Here is a 19,158-nt window from a genome sequence, read left to right as displayed (position 1 = left end):
TTTAGTTTGGGCAAGTGTCAGCAAAGAACAAGGAATTGCCCTTTGGCTTTTCAGCAACACTAGTCTTCTGGCAGTCTGTCATGTTTCTGACTTCTTGTCTTACACCAAATGCTATCCTTGTTGAAAACACTTATTTACTACAGCAAACCAGTCATTTTTAGCTGAAGGACACAGGCAGAATAAGCTGAAATTAGCAGCTGGACCTACTGTCTCCACCACCAGGAGGGGACAGTTATCCTAGAAGATGGTCAGGGAGTTAGTTAAGGAGCCTCCCTCATGCCAAATAAATGCTTACCAGATTTATTTACTGTTAAATTACTTCAGTGCTCATATGGCTGAAGGAATCCAAAACAGCATTGGAGCCACATGCTATTTGTCATCCCAAAACCAGATTGGGCATAAGGAAAACATCTTTTTACAATGGGTGTGGTGAGGCATGGAAATAATTGCTCAGAGAAGTTGTGGATGCCCTATCCTGGAAGTGTTCAGTCTGTTTGGATGGGGCTTTGAGCAGCCATGGAAGCTGTCCCTGCCCATGGCAGGAGGGTTGGATGAGATGATCTTCAAAGGTCCTTTTCCAACCCAAACTCTCCATGAGTCAATGACACTGTAGATGCTGTAGACATATGAGAACTGTGAATTTGGACATAAATGGTAAAGACTTGGAAATGGGACAGACCTTGGAAGAGGAAAAGGAAGTACAGGCAGCTTTAGCATTATGGTAGGCTCTGCCACCATGGCAGCACGTGTGCCTCTCTTGACTGTTGCAGGAAGTGAGCTACTGCCAAGGGATGAGCCAGATTGCAGCCATCCTCCTGATGTACTTGAACGAAGAGGATGCATTCTGGGCATTGGCACAGCTGCTCACCAACCAGCGCCACGCCATGCACGGTAAGGCTGCGCTGGGGACGGGGCTGGCTGGCAAAGGAAGGCAACATTGTTCAGCTTGGTCAGTAGAGCCTTGTTTCTCCTCACATATTTGTTTAATTAAAGTGGGTGAGCTGTAGCTACTTGTGCCCTTGCCTGACTAGGGAGCTGAACTTCACTCTTGGAGGCAAACAAGTTCTTTAAAAAAAAAAAAAAAAAAAAGAGTTTTATCCTGAGCTTTAGCACTGAGTAATTAACACTTTCGCAGAAGTGCTGTCCTCCCTCCAGGGTACCTTGCCCTTGGCAATCAATTAACTCAAGGTTATGAGTTTATAAGAAGTCTCAGAGAAGTACATCCAAGAGTACCCACACTAAATGTGGATGTAATTCCACTAAATGTGTGATGTATTATTTTACTTCAAACACATTAAAGATCCTTTCATCTTATTTGTGGTTAGCAGTAATCTATGCACAGAGGGTTATTTCATGGGTAGAGAGCTAAACCTTATGGCTTGATAACTTTGGACAGTCTTAAATGTGTGTCCTGCTAGATTACAGGGCACTGCACAAGATTGTGGTGTTCAAACATCTTTAGCTTTTCCCTGAACCTTGGTAAGCACTGAGGTGTGTTTGGAGAACTCTTGGCCAAGCCAAGTCGCAGGAGGCAGGCAGTGGGAACTGTGTGGGTCTGCTCCATGGGGCTGGGTGAGAAGGACCAGCTGGGCTTGGTCTGAGGGTCCTGTTGCCCACATGGGGTGAGGGGTGACCTCTGGAAAAGAAGGTGAAAAGGAGGTAGCTGAGCACGTTGTGGTTCAGCCAATTTCAACAGGCGATGTAAGATATGAGCTTATAGAAAATCAGGCTATCCCTGTCACTGCTGCAGAGCTTTCCTCATTTCTTAAAATTTTTCTTGTCTTTTCTTGTTAAGGTTTTTTCATTCCTGGATTCCCGAAGCTGCAGAGGTTTCAAGCCCACCATGAGCAAATTTTAAACAAACTGTTTCCAAAACTGAAGAAGCACATGGTATCTCTTTACTATCAGTATTCCTATAATAATGCTACATTTCAATGATAAAGCAGTTAATATAGTGTTCTGCCAAACATGCACAGCTGAATGTATTTCTAACCATATAGGACTGCTTCAGCTGCGGAGGTAGGCATTTATTAATTGGGTTGCCCAGATCTTGCTGAGGTAAATGGTAATCATTTGCTTGCTGGTCATCAGCAATGGAGGGACTGCTAAAATTTAAAGGCTTCCCTAGGAGAGCCAGGCAGGAAGGCTTACAGAGCCTGCAGCAGGAGGAACAGCAGTGAGGCTGGGCTGTGTTCTTACACCAGCTGCAAGGCCCAAAGGCTGATGCTGGTCTGTCTGGAGTATTATTTCAGTAATTATTAGCTCCAAGTGCTTTGCTGTTGTTTTAAGTCAGGAGGCACATAAGATTTGCTGGCTGTTTTGTTGCTTGGGCATGTCCAGTTGCTTTTCTCTGTAGCAGATGGTATACAGGCCCATTTGGTGGCTGCAGGAGCATCTGCAGGGCACACCAGCTCCAGTCTCATGTCCAGGCCACTGTTCTGCAGCACCTGCTCTCCTCCCCTTTTTTTTTTACCTTGTCTCCCTTTGCATTTGTTGTAGACAGTTGGTGTTCAGTGGCCAGATTCCTCAAGTTTTCTTATGCTTCCAAGAGGCTTGGTGGCCCCCATCTCCAGAAAAAAGTGTTTGTGTTGACATCATCTGCAACAGCTCTTCCTTCATGCTCCACATGGTTGTAAAAGTGAAACAGAGCCACGTTAGGTTTTCACTTATTATAGTCATGGGCAAGGGAGGGGATGGGAATAACTCAGAAAGCTGCTCGTTCCTCCTGCTTCTGAAAGCTCTCCAGGCTTGAAGGTGCACAGCACCAGCCAAAAGCAAAGGCTGGAGCTGGCCGTTGTTCCCAAGGGCTTCTTTCTCTTCCTCTCACCACTGCTTTGTTGGCTTTGCAGCAGAGGTCATGTCAGCTCTGCACACATCCCAGCACTGGGCACCAGATGAAGAAGTGTTAGACTGAGGTGGTGATGTTTTTAAGAGTTTTCCTTAGCCTGCCAGGCTGTCCCCCTCCTGCAGCAGCCATGCCATGTAAATGAGCCAAAGCTAGCTTGACTGTGCTCTGAGATGCTTGCATGGAAATTGCTATGGAAACAAAAATGGTAGTCTGCAAGGAGTGAATGGTTTGGATTCCTGGAAGGTTTTTATAAATCCCTGGAGTAGATATTAGGCCAGAAAAGCTTCTCCCAGAAATCCCTCTCCAATGCTGTGGCCCACATCGAGGATCAGGTTCAATGGATGTCTTGGGCAAAGGACCAAAGCAGGGCTTCAACCCTGGAGTTTAAAGCGGGGGATTTGCTGGGAGATGGGAGACAAACCACAGCCACATCCTGCACCCAGACCCCAGAATAAGTCAACCAACCAACCTCCCCCAAAGCCTTATGAGCTGCTTGAACCTCCAGTAACCAGCCTGGTGAAATGCCTGTCTCTCTTTGTTGTCTTCCACCAGGACAAGGAGCAGATGACTACCGGGATTTACACAACCAAGTGGTTCCTGCAGTGTTTCATTGACCGGGTGAGGATGCTCTGGGGGTTTTTTGCTGCTCTGCTGCTTGCATGCATGGTTATCTGCCTGTGTTTTTTGTAAATATCATACTTTGAAGAAGATGTTAATATTTTATAAGGTGGGATATTATGCACACTCTCATAAGACAAAAAAAATTAATAAGGGAGACGCTAAAAACAACTGCATGTCACTGACAAGCCAGTTCCTGCTGCCTCATCACAAGCAGTCGTGGGGAGATGGCTCAGCATCAGCAGTATCAACTTCAGAGTCGGGAGAGATCTTTCTCTTGCCCACTGGCACTTCTGCAAAGGCAATTAACCTCACTTTGGCTCTGGGAACAACATATAAAGAAGTACAGCTGGGGGCACAAACCTCAACAAATAGCAGTGCAGCAGCTGCAGGCAAAGGAGCAGATTGGGACTGGAAACATATGAAAACGTGAGAAAATTACCCTGATTTGTCCAGAGCTAATTTGCTAGTCCTGAGCCAAGACTACTTTATTTTTAGGGTCAGCATTGTGCTTACTGGACTTGAATGCAATGTCCAGACTTGGAAGTATTTAAGACATCTACGTTCTTCAGTCTCCATTTTCTGCTGCTCTGTCTTGTATAAAACAGTGGATGGCCCATTCCCCTCGAGAGGAAGCTCATTGCTTTTGCTACTAAAAGCTGTATAAAATGCAAAATCCCTTTAACTGCACTAACATATGGTAAAAGAGCTGCAATGGTCAGTTGTGCCAAACTCTGGAGAGTCAGTGCAGTATCCTAAATTTCAACCTAAACACCTCAGTAGGATTAATATTAATTTCTGTGTTGGTGAGGTGTCTTAGATCTTTTCTGGGAGGTATGGCTGCTCCATCACTTTGGGTTCAATCCTATTTGTCAGATTGAGTCTGGGTGCAAATGGAAACCTCTTGCAGAGGTGTTTTTAGCAGGCACAAATAAGCCTATATGTAAGAAAGACATCTTTTTTGGACACCAGATGAATGATTTTTTTAATGTTTAGTGATGCATCATTGGGCTTTCAGACCTATCCCATTATCCCATAAATAGCCTTTCTGGGAAATCTGGATGGATACAGAAGTTGTTGTTTGTGCTCACAAGGCTGAAAGATGATGGTACTCCCTCCAAGGTAGGGGAATCCACATGCTAGTGTGTTTGGAGGGAAGTTTCTCTTTTTTCTGCATTAATGGATAGGTTTTAAATATTTCCCTGGCCACCCAAGTTCATTAGCTTTAAGACAAAACCATAGATGATAAAAGGCGTTTTTGTGTTTTAAACAAATTCCTGACTTGCAAAGCCTGGCCCTGTTGTGTGTTTTGGTGCAAGGTGATGCAGTGCTGGCAGCAGCCTCTGTTTCATCATCCCATTTGTGATTTGTTTGTGTGTTTGAAACAGACCCCATTCACTCTGACCTTGCGGCTGTGGGATATCTACATCCTGGAAGGGGAGCGGGTGCTGACAGCCATGGCTTACACCATCCTCAAACTGCACAAAAGTAAGGTCCCACCTGACTGCATCCCCTATAGCTGTGGTGGCATCGTGCTGGGCCACCCTTGTGCTGCTGACCTGAAAAGCTTTGCTGGCCACTTCCAGCCTCTTGGTGCCCTACACTGGCCACAAAAGGCACAGTCCACAGGAGGAAATGGGATGCCACAAGGGTTGACTTGCTGTGCTTAGCACATAGAAACCATCTGAAATGCTCCCAGATGCCTCTTTCTATGTACTATGCCTCACAAATTGCTTTTAGGGACAATACAGACAGCAGCCCATCTGTCTGCAGAACTTTATGTGGTGGCTCAACTGAAAAGTCTGTAGAGAGACAAGTGTTAATTAATACACTTCTAAAATGATCAGAACCTGGTTTTCTTGTATGACATTAAGGCAGTGATGTTTCTACCTCGAGATCTTTGTAACTTTGAAGCCCTTCACTCCCATAATTTGATAGCTTTGCTCTGTCACTCCTTTGGCCTTCATCTAGGGCAGGAGGGCATGATGAGAACCTTTGGGCCAGCAGAATTTATAGGACTGCATGTGTTGGCTTCTGTAAACAGCTACCTTGTTCTTCCTTCAGTTAAATGAAGAACAGGCTATCCAGAAATAAATCTTGAAGTATCCTATTTATCTGCAAAAAGTGGGAAACTGGCAGGCAGGCAGATGTTTCAGTTTGGCTGTGAAATCTCGCCTCCCTGAGGAATGTGTAGTGCGAGTTGGCATCTTTTCCTACAACCCATTCCTGCCTGTATCCCACTCCTGTCTGCAACCTTTGTAAGGGCCAGCACCTCCTCCTGCATCCCTGCCTGCTGGCTGGTGAAGGTTGGCATCCCTGCCTGGTGGTGGCAGCTGCCGGCAGTGACTGTTCAGCCTGATGCTCAACGCCTGTCTCATGGAGCTTTTCCTCCTCCTAGAGGCATTACTGAGAACTTCCAGAAATGGCCCAAAACCTGCATCCTCATCAGCACAGCTCCCAGCCCTGTCATTGTCCTGCCACTGAGGAGCTGCAGCTCAGGTGGCATGGATATACACATATATTGATGATCCTGAGCAAGTGTGGGAAGGTGGGAGAGGAAAAAGCGTTCAGGCTGTCTCACTGTGGAGTGGGAACAGCAACAGAATCCCAGATGAAACCATAGCGTGGTATAACCCACGCTTGTGCTACCATGAAATTTGTCTGTGCCACTGCCATTACTCCTTTCTCCCATCCCCCAGAGCGCTTGCTGAAGATGACACTGGAAGATTTACGTGAATTTCTGCAGGACAAAATTGCTGCTTCCCTGCAGTACGAGGACGATGCTGTCATCGAGCAGCTGCAGGTGTCAATGACTGAACTGCGCAAGATGAAATTTGACCTGCCCCCACCAGGTGGGTAGAGGGGAAGGTGGGAATCCCAGCAGGGACCAGAGCATCCTGCTGGTGTGGCTGGGAGCCGGGGCAGTTCAGAGGGGCTGGCACCTGTTGTGTGGAAGCATCTGTCTTCCTCACATTCAGCGCGTGCAAAAACAAACTGATGCACAGTTTGGGTTTTGTTTTCTCTGCTTCCAATGCAGCAAAGCCTGAGGAGTTTCCAAGGAAACCCCTGGGCCTGGAGCTCTCCCTCAACCCAGTAGCCATAAAGGAAAATGCAGCGGCCAATGGCCAGAATGGCCGGGTGGGTGAGCACACTCCAGACAGGGAGCCCCATCCCCACAGAGTTCCTGGTGCACCAGGAGGAATGACAGTGGTGGAAGCGAGGACTCCCACCTTCCAGGGTAGTGAAGCAGCTGAAGAAACGAACGTGCCTGTTTCGGATGGGCAGCCACCGGATGAGGAGGGTCAGGTGGAGCCCACTGTGGACAGGCAGCCATCATCTCTTCTGAAGGCAAGCGAGACACAGGCCCAGCAACACCTCCTGCCTCCAGAGCAGCCTCTTCTTGCTCCTGGCTGTGCTGTGATGGACCATGGAGTCTCCCTCCCTGCCCCAGCTGAGCACAACTCCTCAAACTCCTCTCTCCAAAACAGGCTGGCTCCTTCCGACTCCAGCACTGCTGAGCTTTCTGCTACGGACCAGGCAGTGTGGCAGCCGAATCCCCCTGCCCTGCCAGCGGGAGAACAGGCATCTTCCCTGAGCAGAGACGCAGTGCTCGAAGCAGCCCCCCATCCTCTGCCAGCCGGCTGCGAGCAGCTCTCCTGCACGTCACAGAGCGATGGCTCCCCCGAGAGCGAGCACGGGGAGGAGGCGGCAGAGGACAGGCACTGCAGGGCGGTGCTGCCGGACAAAACGGGCCTGAAGCGCTCGGCATCCAAAGCTGCATCCACAGGAGAGCTCCTCAGCCTGCAGCACAACGGGCTGGGCAGTGCCAGCGGCTGGCCTGAGGCCGTGGGTGCGCTGCCTGCGCACAGGCAGGCGGGGGGCAGTGTGCCCACCTTGTCCAGCAGAGAGCCGGAGGCAGCAGGGCTGGCCGAGGGCTGTCTCGCCCAGCGGGCACCGTCCCCTGTGGTGGAAGGGAACAGCCCCTACGTCGTTATCAAAACCACCACTCCCCTCCACGTGGCCCATGCGACAGAGCAGGACTTCTTGAACAGAAAGCAGGTGGCATTGCCTCTGTCAGAGGCTGGACATCCCCTGCCTACCACCTCCATGCCACCACCTCTTACACCGGACCCAGAGGAGGTAGAGATCCAGAAAAGCCTCCAGAAACCCTTAAATGCACTGAAAGCCCCACGACCCCCGCTGAGCCCCAAACCAAAATTACCGCTTCAGGTTGCCAAATCCCGCTCAGAGAACAGTTTCCTTTCAGGCTCTGCTTCCCTGGCAAAGCTGCCCAAATCGGTGACATTCTAGTGGGGATGTGGTAGGGGAAGCTAAGGGAGAAGAAGTGGGTTCTGGAGAAGCACCCTTGCCCCATTTACAGGATCCCCTTCTGTCAGCAGGGCTGTCGGGGTGACAGTACAGCACCACACATCAAGCTGTGCTTTGGTACGAGCGGCCAATGAGGAGATGAAGCAGTGGCCACCAGCTCTAGGAGACAGCAGCAGATTGGATTTGCATGTTTCCTATGGACAAATTGGAAAATGCTTTCATTTTTTGTTCCTCAAAGCTCCCCAAGCCTCATCACTTGGGGAAGGAGGGAGGGCTGGTGAGTTTGTTGCGTGTTTTCTCCTGCTCCTGTCTGCTGTGGGAGAACCCATCACCAAGCAAGCAGGCACAAGGTGTCAGAGTTCGAAACGCTTTCTTTAAAATGCCCCATCGGTGCAGCCACAGCGTTGCTTTCGAAGGCCTTTGTAGCAATAGATCTTTATTTCATTTCCCAGACCTGCAGCTGTAGGCAGCAGAATTTCCAGGCAGTGCCATGGCATCCTGGCAGGACACAGGCAGCCCACTGCCCCCTCTATGCAATTCCACAAGGCAGTGCTTGACTGTATCTGGCTCCTGCTGCTGTGGTGGGTGGTGTTCAGGAGGACAGATTTAACAGCTGCTGAGTCCCTGGGACATCTCCTTGGTGTCACCTTGGTGGGGGGCTGCCAGCAGAGTGGTTCTTTCCCAGATTCTCAAAGTGACAAGGACAGTGATGAAGGTGGAGCCTGGTCTCTTGGGCTGAGTACCCTTTCTGCTGGCCTTTCCTTTGCAGGGCCAGCACAGCGAGCGGGCTCGCTGCCTTTCTGTTCCCCAAGCAGGAAAAGGGGCTGCTGGCTCGGGAAACCTGTCTGCTCTACCAAGCTGCTGCAGGTGTGATGGTGTCTAATCACAGTGCCCCAGATAAGTCCACTTATGCTTTGAGTAAGTTAAAGTGTCAGAGTGGAAAGGGCGTAGGAATTGGGGAAGGGGGAGCACATTGCCCAGAACCTGATCTTAGCCCTTCTGGTTGAGCCCACACAGAATTAACAAAAGGAAGGAAACTTAGACATGATGGGTGCCCACGTGCCTGCTTGGCCCTTCATGCACCAAGTCCTAGAGGCCTGTCCATCTCCTCCCTATCCCAGGGTGCTGCTGCTGCACAGCCTAGGCCATTGGCTGGAGCTGTGCAGCGATCTGGAGAGACACCCCATAGAAAGAGCTGATCCAAAATTCTGGCTCCAGCATCTACTTCACCCCTAGAGGTGAAGGGACTTCATCAGGAATGCAGATCAGTGAAAAAGCAGGAAATAGTCCAGATATGCTGGATTTGACATTGCTGTCCAGAAGGGGTAGCTGCAAGAGCCACCTTAGGTGGAAGTGCAAGTGGGATTCCCATTCCTTCAACAGAGATCCTGGGCAAAAGCTTCTTTAAGTTCTAAGAAGACTTTGAAAACTATTTTTTTAATCTCACAGGCTGCTTCAGTTGCATAACCTGATCTAAAGCCTACCTGAAAGCCCAGCAGAAAACTTCTACTAAATTACTTTGTGGGTTCCAGGAGCTGGACTTGATGATCTTGGTGGGTCCCTTCCAGCTCAGCATATTCTAGGGTTCTATAATTTATCAGGGTTTATTTTGCCTTGTGTACATGTGGTGGTTTATGTTTGCAGCAGGGCGTGTTGAAGGGAGCACTGGATCTTTGGATGTAGCCAGCCAGATCACAGCACCCTCAGCTTTCATTGGAACCCCAGCTCTGTCCCAGGCCCCATTTTCCACTGAGCCTCCAACCTTGCCCATCCTCTCCCTCTGCAGAGCAGGATAACCCTATTAGCTACCTCGCAGGGGTGTTGTGAGGAGTCAAGTGTTGCTGTTTGAGGAAAAGTGCTCTTTGAATGTTCAGTATTTGTGTTTTGAGACACCACAGGTCCTTTCTAGGACACCGGTGCTTGAATTGTTTTTAATTTAGAATATGTTTTTCTGTAACTGTGCTTAGTTAAACGTATTTGTGTGTTAAAATACCTGTGCAGTATTTCAGGACAGATATCCATTGCCTTTTGCTAGCAGCCCACTGCCCACAGGAGCTCACGGGGAAGCAACAAGAAGCATCTGAGAGCTGTTGGTCACATCTTGGCTTGGCTTCTGTAGCTTGGGGCTCTGTCCTCTCCACGAAGCCCACATAGGACTCCTCCTAATCCCTCTGAGCATCATGCATGAAAGAGCTGAGACCTCTTCCCCCTTGTTTTAACCCATTTCCCCTCATTTCAGGCACACAGCCTTTGCACATCATGTTGCTTGTGCACCTGGACTCCTCACACAGTGTGTCTCTGGGATGTTTTGCAGTATTAACATTTAAAAAGGCGGTTTGCTCTAATTTTGGAAAGCTGTCAAATGCATAGTTACTCATTGCATGGCATTTGGTGCATGATGTTCAACATCAGTTTTGACAGGGAAAGGGGTGAGGGTTGTCCTTCCCTCCAAGCCCTAATGAGAATGAGCAGCAAGGTCTTCAGTCATCTTCAGGCCTGGGGGAACACCTGTCCTTGGTGTGATGCTCTCCCTTGAACACATCAATGCACGATCCCCAAGGAGCTGCCCACTTCTGTCTCCTCTGCCTCTTGCTGCAGACAAAGCTGCAGCCATGGTGGGTCTGTGGCAGCAAGGCCTGGCCCAGCCTCAGCTCTTTCATTGGGAATAGGAAGGGAAGGAGAAGGATGAGAGTGGCAGCTCAGCAGGAAAAATTAGCTAAGCCAAGCCACTTTCAGTCCTGCCCTGTCCCCTGCAACAGTCTCAACCTTGCCTCAGCAAAACCCACTCTTACTGTGAGCAAAGGGGGAAAGCAGCTCCCTCCATCCTTGCCCTTGCAGCTCTGAGAGAACGCTGGCCTTGCTGCCTTCCATGTAGAGGTAAAGACTCTGTTGCTGTGGGTTTGGGTTTTCAGGTTTAGTTTGTTTTCCTTTGTGTTGTTTGTTTGTGATAGAGCACTTTGAGTGGCTGCAGCACTGGCAGGCAGCAGGGAGCCACTGGACCCAGCTCCAGCAGGGGCCAGAGGCTGAGGTTAGGGTTTCTCAGCCATGCACTTTGAGAGCCTGGCTACCATCTGCTTTCCTTTTTATTTGCTATTCTTGTTTACAGCGTGGAACGCTTCTTCCATGACTCTTTCTAATGTATTATAATTATTACTTTTAAGAAAAAAAAATTATGTCTGCTTTTTTGTTTGTTCAGTTTGTTTTTTTTTTAAATAAGTGTTTTTTTTGGGAAAAAAAAGTCAATCATTCTTTTTTATGCTGATCCAAACTGTCCAGAGTGTTTGATGCTGTGTTTTACATGGTTGTAATAATAATGGTTAAAGAAGTTTAGCATAAATTCAGACTCCATGAGGTTTCTTACAGGAACAGAAGCTGCACCAAGAGTGGTTGCCTTCTCCTGATGACTTTTAGCTTGGTTACTGGGTATGCTTCAGCTGCAACAGGTCCATTCTTCTCCATCTTTTCTTTCCTCCCTGATTTTTTACTGTAATTAAATCCAGGCATCCCCAGCAGCAGTGAAAAGAAAAATGCTCCCTTCTACTTACCACTGTCCTCTCCCAGCTGAACAAAGGGCATCATCCCTTCTGACACACGGCTGCTGATCAGCAGCACTGCTGAAGGTTGTTTCATGGCCAAGATTTTGTGTTTGGAGTTTGTTTTCTTGCCTGTAGGCAGTGTAGGGAGGGTTGGACCGGACGGGTGGACACAGCTTCTTGCTGTGGTGGGTGGGTGTGACTCTCACTCGTGAGTCAGGGCTGAGTCACATTTACAGCAGTCACTGGGAGCCTAAGGTGGTGCTGCTGACAGCTGAAGGTGCATTTTACAAACCTGTGAGTGAGCAGTACCTCTGACACACCCTGGATTTCATGGCCAGGGCTTCCTGGGCTTAGATGACCAAGGTACTGTTGCCTTTGAGTTGTTAAATGTGAGCAGTGTTCTGGCTCCCCTGAGAGAAAGCTGCCACTCAGTGTTAGTGGCACAGAGGGTACAAAGACTGACAGCAGATGGAGGGGCCAGAATTAGCTAAATGCCAGCCTGGGATTTAAGAGCAGTGCCTGAAATTGGCATCCCCCTGTGTCTGTCACCCACTGAGTGATGTAGTCTGCTTTTTCTGCTTCTGTCACTGCACTGCCTCACTTAAGAGGTCAAATAGGAACAAAAATTGCTCTCCAGTCCCCTTAAATTAGCTCATTTATATTAACTGGTTAAAACCTGGTCTGAAACACCACAGAAAAAGAAAAAAGAAAGCCCCAGCACCACTGAACACCGCAGTGTTTACTGGTACAGAAGCACCCTGAGGATGCAGCACTTGGCACATCTTCTGTGCCATTTCATACTGGATGCCAGCACAGGGATGCAGCACTGGGTGAGTTCCTCAGGCTGGAGTGAAGCAAACCTTATCCCTCCTATGTTGCAGGTGCTCCTTGCACAAGCTGCTTTGTGTCACATCCCAGCCACCAGCTCCCATGAACCTTCAGGCTCTCAGGCAGTGCCAGGTGAGACTAGGTTTGAACATCTGCCATGGTTACCTATGTGACAGGCAGTGCAGGGTTTAGATATGGCATTTATCCAGCTGCTAAAACAGCATCCCTGTCAAGGAGAGAGCAGAAGTGTCCAGAAGGGCAGCTTCCCCAAAGGAAGGTGAGTTGTGCTAGGTTTGAGGGTTGTGTTCCTCCATTAAACAGCCTTGGTTCACTTGGCTGTTCAAAAAACAATGGATTAAGATACTGCTTATTGGTATCCTTGATGCCCAGACTCTCTGCACATGCCTGGTTGTGGCCTCATGGCTGTGATACTCTCACCCTGTCCCTGCAGGGACCAGGGACAGGTGTGGCTCCACCACTTCCTCTGACAGCATTCCTCCAGCTAATGCAGGAGCCACAGAGGTACCCAGCCTTGGACTGGTGCTTGATGGGGGCTCTCAGGTATGGTTTTGGGGTGCCAAGCACCCACTGCAGCAAGTCCTTCCCAGGGGGAGACCACCTCTGGGACTTGCCCACAGGTAAGCCTAAGCCCTTTCCCCTTACCAGAACACTGTAAGATCTCGGGGTGAACGTAAGCCATGCCTGGTGTCCAGCCTGGACTGTATGCCAGGCCTCCAGCACCAGGTCATGGCATGCTCCCTGCAGGAGGGGGATGTCAGCATGGCAGGTGCTCGTGTCCTTGAGGGAATGGGAAGGGAGACAGCCCCTGTGTCATTCCAGCAGTACCCCTTGCCCCCTCCTCTGCCCCCCAGGGCCTGAGTGCTGCTTGAAGGGGACAAGGAGCAGGACGATCCCAGAGCCCAAGGTTACAGATACCCCCTTGCTGGACAGCACTGGGACCAGCAGCAAATGAATGCCATAGATGCTGTTGAGGCTGCTGCTTAAATTCTAGTGGTGTTACCAACTGGGGACTGGTCTTCCCACTGCCTCTTCCTCTGCACTTGGTATTTGCCAGTATTACCTATCCCCCCTTTCCTGCTGGAGCCACTGCTGCCATCACAGCAGCTCTCCAACTCCAGGGCTGGTCCCCAAGGCAGAACTGCAAACTCTCCAAGCTGTGCTCAGCTCTGGTGCCCGGGCAGCCCCCCTGTGCTCCCATCCTCCCTGGCTCAGGAACAACCAAACCAGCAGCACTAGCAGCTAGGTCAGGCAGGAGACCACGTTTGTCCTCGCTGCTCGCTGGCTCTCTGCCAGGCCCCGGCTGTGCTCCCTGCCCACCTCCCACGACATGGAAAGCTCATCAACCCCTGCGTGCCTCCACAAGGCTTCAGCCAGTCGGCACTGAATAATTGATGCTAAGTGGAGCCTGGAGCAGAGCCAAACTGAGGGAGGGAGCAAGGCTTTGTGCTGGTTTAGGCTCTGCTCCCAGGATACAGCACGGGGAAGAGAGATGGGTGTGCTGTGTCTGGCAGCTTTGTGCCCCAGCCAGTTTGGCAGGGCACTCGGAGTTTGGCTGAGCCTGGGAGCGTTCCTCCTCTTGGGCTTGCTGTGCTGCTCACCTGCTGCTCACGTGCTGCTGTGTCCTGCTGCCACAGTGGTGCTACCATCCAGCACCTGCTGCTGTGGCACCTGTGGGAGTGGCAGGCTGCTCTCGTGCTCCTCGTGTGGCAGCAGTGGGTGGGACTTGAGGAGCAGAGCAAGGGGGCCTCCAGTTCCAGCAGCCTTGGCTCTCCTCAGCTACAGACCCTGTACTCAACCCATAGCAAGAGCAAAGGAGTTGCACATGGGGCCAGGCCTATCTGCCTCTTCCCTTTCCCACCAGCTGCTAGGGGCCAGGATGGTGGCTGTCACACCATCCTCTGAGCAATGTCACCCCCTTCCTGCAGCACATCCCCAAGTATAAAGCAGCATATGGAGAAAATAAGAGCCTGGCAATTTAAAGAGGCAGGTCTGACTGCTTCCCAAACCATCTCCCAAATCCTACTGCCTCAGCATCTGAGGAGGCCCATAGGGCATACACCAGCATCCTCTTCACCTAGAAGGATGTGGGCACCAGGACAGTGCAGGAGACAACCAAACCACAGCTGAAACATCTCACCAAAACATGCAACAGGTGGACCCATCCCACAAGCATCCTTACACACTGGCAGCAGTTACAAAAGAGCCAAAGATGGGGAAAGAGAAGGCTTAGAAGGCACAAAGACATGAGTCCAAGGGATTAGAATCATTAAAGCCTGGCTATTCTTCCACACAGTAAAACAGTCTCCTCCTAAGACACAGAAAAAGGTAAACTAAGAAACTTCCGATTTTGCTCAAAACTGGTATGAGCTCCTTTAGAGGTACCTGTGGCTACATGCCACATGCAGTATCACAAGCCCCTCTTCCAACCATCCCGTTAAGAGCCTGAGCCACTCTGGTGCCGTGGAGGCCACTCAGGCTGGCCTCACATCAGAGCCCTGCTCCTGGAACATCTAAGCCTACAGACTTAGATAACCTCAGGCTTGGGGAAGCTGTTTCTCAGGTGGCTTTGCTTACCTTTATGGTGAAGGCAAGAAGTGATACAGAAGTACTGCTTAGGCTGGAAAGTGGCTGTAGTCCAGAAGGGAAATGTGGTCTGCTCCTCTACCCAACCACACTGCAGGTGAGGAGGATGAGGCCAGCATTTAGCCAAGGCTGCTCTGTAAAACTCAGCCTTTCATTCAGCTGTCTCCACCACCACCCTCACATTTCAGGTCTCACTCCAGCACTGAGTTGCTACCAGCTCCTGCACAACCCAGGTCTTTGCCAAAGCCCTCAGCAAGCACCATGCACTCACCTGCTTTGGAGTCGCCCTCTCTGCTGGCTTAGAATGCTCCTGTGGAAGCCCTCAACGACCAAAAGGCCTGAGATCTGCTCAAGCACTTGATCAGCATCTTTAAGGACTTGTAAGCAATTCTGGCAGTTGACTCAGCTGTGATGTCTCTGGTGCCCCAACCCCTCTGTAACAGGGTGTGGGGCACTTGAATGATGTGAGTGAAGAACATGTGTTATACGTGTGTCCTGAGACATCTGGACCTGACCAGACTAGAACAGACCTTGTCAGCTATTCTGTCATTTACGTACAGGTTCAAAGGTGGCACTCCTCCATCATGGCATATTGCAGTCTCAACATAATCAGAGGATGCTGACTGAAGCCTTCTCAGAGCTGGTTTTCACACTGGCTGAAGATCCACAGCACAGCACAAGTTTAGTTCAGCTTTGCCATGGCCCACTGAAGAGATCACAACAGCCAGAATGAGCTGATGTACTCAAATATAGCAAAAAGCTCACCTCTGGATTCTTTTCCAGCTTCAGCTATGCAATAATCAAAATAACTGTACATTCTGTTCAGCTGAGCTCGTGCCTCTGAAGCAGAACTGAGGAACACAACAAACTCCTTATCATAAGGGAAACAACTGCAGTGTCTGAAAACTCCATCTTCCGTCCCAGTACTTGTGGAACAAATGTGGCTTGAATAACTATGGGGAAAATCAACTCCAAACCCCTCAATTTATTTTCCAAACCTACATTCACTCCAGTGAAACTGTAATCCTGGTGTTATTTTCAGACTCGAGAAGTTCAGCTAGCATCGTGAGCTCAGGTACCAACCTCCTGCCTGTCAGGGGCTAGCAAGATGATGTCCTGTCCCCAGATCATCAGCACTAAGGCAGCAAGGGAAAGAGCCAAGTCAAGAGCAACAACTCCACCTGAGAGAAGTGATAGAATCTGGTTTTTGCCAACAGCAAAGATCAGATCATAGCTGATGCATCTTGATCTGCTGTGATTTTCCTCCTGGAACAAAGATGCAGTACAGCATTAATACACAAAACGTGGAGAAGAGCTGTGGTGTCAAGCTTTTAGCACCTCCTTTTGCTCCTAACCTACATCCAACTTTTAGCATGGACTTGAAGAATGACCTGTGCCTGGATTTCTTGTGACCTTCTAATTACAGCAAAAAGCTAACCAGCTCCTGTGATGGTCTGTCACTGACCAGGACTGTCTGACAAGCTTGAAAACCTTACCGTGAGTGCAGAAACCTCTCTGAAAGGGAGATGCTCTTTCTTTAGCTTCCTGCTCCTCACCAAGCTCCTGTAAGTAATTTGTATTCTGGCCAGTGCTGTTTAGCATATCCTCACCACAATGTGCCAGTTTCTTGAACTGCAGCTTTGCCTGCCCTGCAAAGACACCTTGGCTCTGGTGCTCCCTGGAGCTCTTCAGCTTCCTTGAACACAGCTCCCAGCCAGAAATGAGAGGAGACTCTCAGTGGTTAGAGCCATCCAGTCCTTGAGAGAGCCCCAGTGTGTTACTTCTCTGAAACCTCCAGATAGATCTATCCCATCCTTCACCAAGGGCCTGGGGAAGAGAGAAGTTCTTCTGCAGATGAAGATCACCATGTTCCTAGTGCAGCAAGACTACCAAGCAAGGGCCCCCAAGTCATCTTCTAGAAGGACAAAGTACCCCTGTCCTGTGGCCAGTTGTGCACAAGATAACAACTTTAGGAACAAACCCCATACTTCCAGGCTTCACACTTGAAACAACTCGGAGTGGGAAGTTTTCTGGGCATTTCTGGTCCACTCCCACCATGTAACATCAGGTTCAGCATCTTCAGCAATCCTCCAGTACAGGGACAGATGCTGCTGCAAACAGCACACACAGCTACAGGCAGGGCACTCTCCCCTTGGGCAACTTCTCCCACTCCAGCTGGTATCAGCCCTTCTGCAGGAACAGGGTGCCAGGCAGCTGCAGCCAGGGTGAGGGCTGTGCCCTACAGCAGTTCAGAACAGGCATTTACAGAAAGCAAGCCATTAGCACAAGTCCCCTCTTGCCCAGGCCAAAAGCAAAGGCAGCACCCCCAAGGAGCATGGGAGCTGAATTCTGCTGCTGCCTGGCATGATGGAACATGGGGAGTGGGATAGGAGGCTGCTTGCATGGATGCTGGGAAGCCCTGGGTGGGCTGTGGCTTTGTGCTGGGGGGTGACCAGGGTTTCTGTACTGGTTTTGCCATATGAGGCATATGACTCACGCCACCCTCACCGCTCCAAACCCAGACAAACCTTGGCTGCCAAATCCAGCACCTCTTCAGGCCTGGGCTAGCCCATGCAGAAGAGCTCCCTGCCACACTCCGCTGGATCACCTTCCTCCTTTGATGCTCCTAATTCTGGATGCCAGCTAAATTAGCCTGTGCAATAGCTTGGAAGAGGAAAAGACAGCGAGTACCAAGCCACCCGCTGCACTGAGTGCAATGCCTTGGGGCTGCAAGTGAAAGGCACATAGGTCAGACCTCAGGCAAAAACCTCAAAGGAGCAGGGCTGAGCAAAGACAGGGCTCCCAACAGATTAGCCCTTATCCAAAACACTCTAACCCACTCTAAACCCAAGGACTGGAAGCCTGAATCCTTTAATCTTAGTTGCTGAGCAGCCAGACAGCTTCTGCAGTGCAGGAGAGCCCTTCTCAACATGCTCACCAGTAAGAAAGCCGTGCACAGGGCAGACAAGGATTTGCTTACCTGTACGTACTGGAGCAGCCCAAGCTGCGTGTGCTATACAGGTGCTGGCATAGCTAGGGCTGGAAGGTACCAAAAAGTCCTTATTCTACCTCTAGAGCACAACACATGATGGAGGTCTTGAGCCAGAAAGAGCTGACAGGAAGAGAATCAGGGAAGCAATAAACAGCTGAGGTGAACCCAGCTCTTGAATCTCCTCCCTGATGCTTCTTCCCTTCCAGGCACTGCATCTGAGGCCATATATCCCACAAGGACCAGGCTGAAAGCAAAGCACTCAAGGGGTCCCAAGGACAGGCTTGGACTGATTGCACTCTTCCACCCTCCCAAAACTTGGGGCCAGCAGAGTTTCAAGTGGGCTGGGGTGGACATAACAAAGACTTGCTGGAGACAGAGACAAGCTGTCCTACCCTGAGAGCTTGTCTGTCTCACCCCAATCACCTCCATGATCTACACCATGACCTTGGTCTGTGGAGAGCAAATCTCAGCACCCTTTCCTCCCCGCCATCCCACCAGTGATCCTTCTGGAGCACCAGCAGCAGCCTCTGGAAGGACACAGCCATCAAGGTGATTTGTTGAGACGATCAAATAATAATTTACTGTGATTCAATCTGTGGCTTTGTACAGTTGCCGGGGTGGGAGGAGGCCAAAGGATGAGGGGACGGGGATAAAAAAAAAAAGTTGTTTGCCGCAGGCTTGGATGAAGTGTGAGATAGTCCTTGGAGGGCCTCATGCTCCCCCTGTCCTCTTCCTCCTCCTCCTCCTCTCCTCCCCCCATACTCCTCTGAATCCATTTGCTTCTTCCTTTGCTTCACCTCTTTCCTTGCGCACTGCACAGTGGGAACCTCGCCAAGACACGGTCCAGACAGCTGAAACAGAAGAGGACGCTCATGAGCACCCATTCTCTGTCAGAACAAGCGGGGCTGTTCCCAGCACTCATCCCTCCCATTCTGGGATGACCCTGTTAGTGCCCACAAAGCAAAAGGAAAAGGCTACACAGGTCTTAGAGGTGTGGGCCTGGCTCAGCAAAGCGTCTGCTGAAAGGAACAAGTCTTGGAGTCGGTGGAGTGATGGCTGAGTTTTGGGACCTCACCAGACCTTCAGCCTCTTTCTGAACCTCCTTGTGGGAAGGGGCACTGTTTGGCAAGATCTTTACACCTCCTCCAGGGATGATGGGAACCACAAAATGAGTCCAGGGCAAATGCAGTCAAATTTTGTTGGCCACACACCCACCCTTCTTCTCCCCAAATTCCAGCATGTATTTGCTTCACTTCTCCTTTTGTGCCTTGATGTCCCTCCCTCTCTGCTCTTGGGCACTGCAGCTATATTAAGCTGGGATGTCTGGTCTGCAGTTTCTGCCTGAGCAGAAAAAGACATAGGCAACTCACAGGGCATGTTCTCTTAACAGAGAGGAGTGTTTC

General features: G+C 50.1%; 2 protein-coding genes across 7 annotated transcripts in view; one reads left to right on the top strand and one right to left on the bottom strand.

The window, feature by feature from the left end:
* Positions 1 to 11,132, top strand: part of LOC106851508 (USP6 N-terminal-like protein) — a 75,857-nt gene extending 64,725 nt beyond the window's left edge. For all 4 annotated transcript variants that reach the window (XM_088166744.1, XM_088166745.1, XM_088166746.1 and 1 more), the window contains 6 exons: positions 771 to 891; positions 1,796 to 1,890; positions 3,401 to 3,466; positions 4,855 to 4,954; positions 6,166 to 6,318; positions 6,504 to 11,132. In XM_088166744.1, coding sequence (XP_088022870.1) covers positions 771 to 891; positions 1,796 to 1,890; positions 3,401 to 3,466; positions 4,855 to 4,954; positions 6,166 to 6,318; positions 6,504 to 7,777 — 1,809 coding nt within the window. In that variant the 3' untranslated portion in view covers positions 7,778 to 11,132. The remainder of the gene's footprint in view (positions 1 to 770; positions 892 to 1,795; positions 1,891 to 3,400; positions 3,467 to 4,854; positions 4,955 to 6,165; positions 6,319 to 6,503) is intronic.
* A 7,176-nt stretch (positions 11,133 to 18,308) lies between these two features.
* Positions 18,309 to 19,158, bottom strand: part of HRAS (HRas proto-oncogene, GTPase) — a 41,139-nt gene continuing 40,289 nt past the window's right edge. For all 3 annotated transcript variants that reach the window (XM_088166747.1, XM_014873602.2, XM_014873601.2), the window contains one exon: positions 18,309 to 18,606. The gene's annotated coding sequence lies outside the window, so the exon portion shown is untranslated. The remainder of the gene's footprint in view (positions 18,607 to 19,158) is intronic.

The sequence above is a fragment of the Sturnus vulgaris genome, chromosome 6, assembly GCF_052056855.1.
Source record: "Sturnus vulgaris isolate bStuVul1 chromosome 6, bStuVul1.hap1, whole genome shotgun sequence".
Classification (NCBI taxonomy): Eukaryota; Metazoa; Chordata; class Aves; order Passeriformes; family Sturnidae; genus Sturnus; species Sturnus vulgaris.
Note: the sequence above shows the minus strand (reverse complement) of the source record. Positions and strands in the feature narration are given on the sequence as shown.